Source organism: Centruroides vittatus, unplaced genomic scaffold (genome assembly GCF_030686945.1).
Source record: "Centruroides vittatus isolate TY-2023 unplaced genomic scaffold, ASM3068694v2 contig_3175, whole genome shotgun sequence".
In the NCBI taxonomy this organism is placed as follows: domain Eukaryota; kingdom Metazoa; phylum Arthropoda; class Arachnida; order Scorpiones; family Buthidae; genus Centruroides; species Centruroides vittatus.
This window is the reverse complement of record NW_027122041.1, coordinates 515615-522470: the sequence shown is the minus strand read 5'-3', so window position 1 is coordinate 522470 and position 6856 is coordinate 515615. Positions and strand designations below refer to the sequence as shown.

At 30.8% G+C, this 6856-nt stretch overlaps 1 protein-coding gene across 1 annotated transcript; it reads right to left on the bottom strand.

The window, feature by feature from the left end:
* Positions 1-3950: 3950 nt before the first annotated feature.
* On the bottom strand, positions 3951-4775 carry LOC136973440 (gustatory receptor for sugar taste 64a-like). Its single transcript, XM_067268162.1, has one exon. It carries the CDS (start codon positions 4773-4775, stop codon positions 3951-3953), a length of 825 nt encoding a protein of 274 aa, XP_067124263.1.
* Positions 4776-6856: the final 2081 nt, after the last annotated feature.

Sequence of the window (6856 nt, the reverse complement as noted above, 5' to 3'; positions counted from 1 at the left end):
AACCCACGGGCCTCATTCGACTCCTTGGACATTGGCAACGTAAATGTTTCTCTGTTTTCTGTTTCGTGCAATTATGCAACCCTAATTAAGCTGATATTCGTGACAAAGAACATTCTAAATAAACTTGATTAGCGAAAAAATGACAAACTATATATATATATATATATATATGTAGTTTTAGGCCTTTTACCGCTCAGAGAGCACAAAAAGGCCATAGAATGTTATGTAGAGAAGGGTGTGTGTTGGTTAGTAAAAGGTGTCCCAATGAGGGCTTATAAATTTACGTGTCTGTTTCAATTTTTAATTCTGCATGTTGTGTTTATTATTGTGCTAGCCTATCAACAAACTTTATATTAATAATATGCATATCATTGGCTTATATTATTTTAGTACTTAGTATATTAGTAGTTATGAAGTATGTTGGTATTTAGCAAGCTTAAAGCCTGAAACTTCGTAAGAAAAAACTGCAAGCGGTCCAATTGAAAGTTTATAAAGTTCACTTGCAGCACGCAACAAGAAAAGGTTGCTCATCACTGACCTACTTCAACTAAAACACGAACATCGCTATATTAACTTATACTGTAATTATTGTTAATTTGAGTGGTTGTGTGTCAGTGTCACTTTATTTCGAACAAGAAATAGTTCTGCCAAAGAAATTTTATGTAATTTATAAAAGAAAAAAAAAGAAATAACAAAATTATTATAAAAATTTTGTATTTCGTGTTTTAAGCATGAATTAAATAAAATATAGGTCTAATAAAATTGTTCTTTCGAGGAATTTTTTTATTTCAAATTTGAAAAAATTTGTCGATTTACCTGTCGGCCAATAATTGATAAAATATTCTCGATAAAAAAAAATTATTCGTTTATTGAATTTTTACAAAAATAATTCCCTATGTAAATTTATTTAAATTGAACAATCGACCGAAAAGAATGGTTTAAATTAACAAAAGTCTCTCTGAATATTTATTTAAATTAAAGCGGGTCATAATTAATATGTAATTATAACATTTTTACGATAACGCATTTCCAAATAAACTTACGTGATTTTAATTTTTGTAATAAACTTCAATCTACAAGCTGGACCTTTATTACCCTGTATTAAGACTAATAATTAAAAATTAAATTTTAATTAATTAATTATTTTATATACATACATATATACAGAATTTTGTTCCTTGATGTTTTTGTTTTGAATTTTTGAAATCAGAAGATCTTAAAACGTCGAGAAATGCAAAATGCTGAAGTGTCAAAATTTGACTGAATACAAAATTTTCAATTAAATCTAAAACTTTGTCAGTAGCTGAAATTTTCAAATGACGCTACGCGAGTGCAAAACAGCACTAAAATACGTTAAAGAGACGCCATAAAAACTTCACAAACGCGTTAATAATACAGTAATTTTAGTTTTTATTTTTTCCGCTCATTGGGCACTACGAGGACCTTATTTCTATACTCACAATAAGTTCGGCTAGACCATAAATGAAGCGAGATCTTCTGAAAAATTCATGGGTTTTTCTACCCGTCCGAATTCAATCCTAGGTCCCTCAGAGCAGTAGGCTGCCATTTAATCTGCATGCTCATCCGGCCGTTATCCGGATGGTTAATAATAATAAAATGCACAGATAATCAGAATCAATATCTCCGTGCGCAAAAATCGGTAAAATACGAATAATTTGAGAATTCTTTTCAATAGTTTGTTAATTATTTTTCTTAGACATGTAATTATGTTTGTGATCTACTAAAATATATATATATTAGCAGGTAGGTCCGGCATTTCTCGGGCAAAAGTAACGATAGCGAAGATTAAGATTATTACGTTATAGTCACAAAAGAAAGAAAGTAATTTCATCAACAAACTAAGTATTTTTAAAGAAAGAGCGAATTTGAAAATTAAATGTTCTAATATTGTTCGATTTTCACGACGTGTTCTGATTATATCGTTCGATTTTCATCGAATGTTCTAAAGAAGAAAAGTCGAGAAAAACCGAACTAATCTGTTTAAATTTGAAAATCGAATATGCTCTAACATATTACTCTATTTCTTTTTTTTCTCCATCTGCGTCTTGCACGTCGCTTTCTCTTAAAACTTTTATTGTTACGTAACATTTCCATTGTTGATGGAAGTGTTAAGACTTAATCCTGTCTCTCTTCCCCGTGCGGAGGAATTTCGAAAAATCCCTTCTTAGTGTGCGTTCTCGTAACGTACCCTAACTGTGTACCAAATTTCAACTTTCAACTCCTAACCGTTTGGACACGTCTCGATAATGTATATAGAAGCTTTAATCCTGTCCCTCATCCCCGTGGGGAGGAATTTCGAAAAACCCCTTCTTAGTGTGCGTTCTCGTGACGTACAGTACTCTAACTGTGTACCAAATTTCAACTTTCAACTCCTAACCGTTTAAGCCCGTCTCGATAATGTATATAGAAGCTTTAATCCTGTCCCTCATCCCCGTGGGGAGGAATTTCGAAAAACCCCTTCTTAGTGTGCGTTCTCGTGACGTACCCTAACTGTGTACCAAATTTCAACTTTCAACTCTTCACCGTTTGGGCTCTGCACTGATTATTATTATTATTATTATTATCATTATCAACTCGTCTCGATTGTATATATATATATATATTGCAAATTTGCAGATTGCAAAAGAAATGCAAATTTACCATTGTTACTTCTTCTTAATACAGTTTCATATGGAGATTATAGCCTTTGCGGCTCTTTCTCCAAACAGCCATTGTTACTTCATAAATAATGTTTCTTTTAATAAAATCAAGTTCCTCAAATTTTGTTTTTGTTTTATTTTCTTAAAGATATAAGTCTTTCTACTCATACAAAAAATCTTTTAATGTGTAATGGTTATTTTCGATGCAAAATACAAATTTTCATCTTTTTTTCGAAAAATAAATAAACGGAATAAGAATATAATGGTTATACTATGAAACCATTAATTTAAAACAAATTTGTATATATGTTTATATATACATATAATGTTAAATACATTTAATTATTAATCCTGATCTGCGCCGGATTAAGCCTCTAGCGGGCCCTAGACAAAATTTAAATTGGGGCCCCATTTAAATAAGTTGCTTCTAAACAAATCTTATATAATGTGACATTAGCGTAGCTAGCATGGGTGACACCCGGTGCGGATATCGTGGTGTCACCCAGGAATATTTCTAGATGGTGCGAGAGATCTCGTGGCGGAGATTACTTCTGACGCACGGATGGCTGTTGATTTTTTTTTTTTTTTTTTTAGGTAATGGCTACTGAAGCCGGGCCCCTCCGAATTACGGGCCCTAGACATTTGCCTACTTTGCCTATTCGATAATCCGGCCCTGCTCCTGATTCGATATAAACAAAAAGTCTCTTGGATCCCTTGCACAGGGTTCCCTAGTCACTTTGCACAGTCGTATACGTACAATATGTTCATTTATTTCTTTTTTGTTGCAATGATAATGATACAGAATTAAGACAACTGAATACGGATATTTATTAAAATATTGTTAAATCCTTATTTATATTTATTTGCATGTACAAATTTTGTATTGTATACAAATTATTAATACAAGTAATTACAAGACTATCTTGAAGACCAACGCTGATCTTTGGGTTTATTTATTTCTTTGTATTTCATTTATACATAATTACTTATTGAAAACGTAGATGTTTTTAAATTTTATATTTGACTTTATATGATTTTACATTACTTACATTATATTTTTAAATTTTATATTATTTCTTGTTGCGAATGCAATATTTACCGGTACAGATTCAATAATATATTTACAATATATAGATATAGATATATATAGATTCAATAATATATTTACAATTTTTATAATTTTAAATTTATTAAAATAAATATAAATAATACGAGTTTTTAAAAATGTATAAATCAGTAAAATAAATGTGTATGAAATTTACAAAAATAATGCAGATAAAATAGAAGAATTCAAGTTTCCTCTGAATTTTTGCTACCAGGAGGTGCTTGTAATTGAAATAACACAATCAAATATGTAGATATTAATCCGAATACAGTAAAAATGAAAGATCTTGTAATATAGAAAGCTTTCCAAGCTGTAAATTGGGGCGGTAGTAGATTACATCTCAACAGAAGAATTCGACTCGCTTCCCTATCTTCAGGGCAATAATTCATAGAATAAGTAGAGAGCCTAAACAATTGATTAATCTCTTTTTGAGATTCTAACGTAACATCTGATGCTTGAACTGTTAAGATGATAAAGAATGCACTCTCAAAAAATATTATAGAAACGTAATATATTTTTTCAATCAGAGTTTCGAGAAAATCGGTTTTTTCAATAATATCGAAACATGAGAATGTGATATCAATTAATGCTCCAGCAAACCACCAAAATAGTAATGAGGAATAAATGCTATCAATTATTAAAACTGCTTCGCATGCATTTATATAATGATAAGCCAATTTGATAATTTTTCCTCTAGAACAAGTACATTCTTGCAAATTATGTATACGTTTATTGAATGAAAGAAATTCTATCTTAATAAAATTACAAAGTGATGAAAATAGAACGTAAAATAGAACTTTTGGTACAACAATTATCCATATATATGTTAAAAAATCAGCAATAACAAGACCATCACATGTCATATTTGATAACTGTGTTATGTCTACATCGAACATATATCTTTCAAAATAAACTTCTCTATCGTAAGTTCTTAAATCTAATATTCTTAGCGATGTCAATAGAATTCCATAAATAATAGCCAAAAGACATAAAAATCCTTCTTTTTCCATATTCTTAATTTTTTAATATACAGCGAAAAATCTAACAACCGAAATATATTTTTGAGCTTTTTGCGTGAAGAATAAAAATGCATGAAAGAAATAAAGGGGCTAATTATAGAGATAAGTTCACAACCATGTTCTATAATCATTACCAACCGCTGATGTTTTATTACGTACATTACCTCGTTTGCCACTGAAATTAAAATTCGAATAAATACAAGAAATGTTACAAATACACTATAACAAGAAATTCTATCTTGTTCTATATTTAAACCGTACACTTTCAATAATGTAATTAATGGCCAAAATACATGAATGAATTTCTTGAGATACGAATCGTCCTTTCTTCTTTGAAATGCATCAAACAGTATGTTTCCTGTAGACGCTTTTATTTTGCGTTTTGATATCATTGAGGACTCTTCCTAGGGAAAAAAAATTATGTATTAGTAACAAAAAATAAGTATATAAATATATATGCTTACATTTTTATTTTCATTTTTAAACAAATATTAAAAATAAAATTTTAACTTTTCTGCTATGGTTTCGTAACGTGTGACACAATGGTGTGAGGTCCATACTCGTCTTAACTCTTCCATGCCAATAAATTAATAAAAGAATTTAAACTATTTGAACCTCAAAGATCATTCGATCGGAATGTGACGTCGACCTTTCTTGAACCTGAGAGACCTTCGAATTTCCCCTGGAAACAGGTGAGCGACCAATCGGGACTTGAGGAACTAAGTGGTTCCAAAACTAAGTGGAATGTTCGTTTGAGGAACAAATATTATAAAAATCCGTGTCTCGAGGACTATAATTCGTATAACGATAATGGATATGATGTAGAATCACGCGAGCTCTACAATGGCTATATGGTCAGTCTGAATTTCTTCGATTATAATAACACTTTGCATTCAATAAAGTCAGCCAGTATATATGACAAATGGAGAATGATACCATGATTAATCGGATTTCATCCCAGATTCTTTTAGCAGCAAGAAGATATCTTCAACTACTGAAAACTAATGAAATATTACGCGATGGCACTACATTCTGGGGAAATATTAATAATAAAAAATTATACTATTAAAAGTAATTAATGAATTAGCACTTTTTTATAAATTTAAATGACTGTATTAAATTTTCTGAAATTTTTATCAAAAGTAAGTAAAGTAGAAATTACATATTCACACATTTCATATGCTCGCATCTAGTATTTACAGCCATTTCTTATATTTATAAAGATAAAACTACTTATTCATGGATAAATTAATAAAAATAAGAAAAACAATGGATAAACAAGAAAATTTTTAATATATTTATTTTAAATCCGTTCTACTACAATTCATGTTGTTGACCATAGCATAGTGCATTGTGAACGGAGGGGGCAGAGCGGTGAGCTCGGCCCTTCTTACCGGCGTCGCGTCAGGAGATGGCGTAGGGTATAAGCGAGTCTGAAAAGTTAGTGAGGTCGTTGATACGGAGTCGGCAATACATAGAGTAACATTTAATAATATAAAAAATATAATACGACATCACAAAGTTTTAACTTTGTGATGTCGTATTATATTTTTTATATTATTAAATGTAATAACGCCGGCCATGTTTTTTGTAATTAATTTTTACTTAAAATAGAGTAACATATTTAATAGACAAAAGAAAAGTTACACGGGTATACAAAAACGGAAGATACAATAGAGAATAAAGGATCAACATTTCTATTAGCGTGACCCTAAACAACGCGGTCTCCGTTGAAATGCCGTCGCGGTTTCAGGCGGTCTGACCTATCCGCGGTTCCTTTAGGGAAATTAATATTATTCTAACTTATAACTGTACCCAGATCAACTTACTCGTGAGGGATGGACGACGGAGTGGATCCAATTAAAGGCAGACACTTGCCATTTTTGTCTCTAGAATAACGCGAAAAAATAATTAGCCAGAAGACAACACTTTAATCGCTGTAAATAATCTGAGTTTGAACCCGATCCTGATCTTATAGTTTATTATGGATTGTATTGTATGTACTGTACAGTACATGTCGAAATGTCATTCCCCATTCTTCACCTATTTTGAACGATTCCATTTTGGGTCAG

Excerpts from the sequence above, each read along its gene's own strand:
- LOC136973440 (XM_067268162.1), bottom strand. The coding sequence starts at position 4,775 with ATGGAAAAAGAAGGATTTTTATGTCTTTTGGCTATTATTTATGGAATT.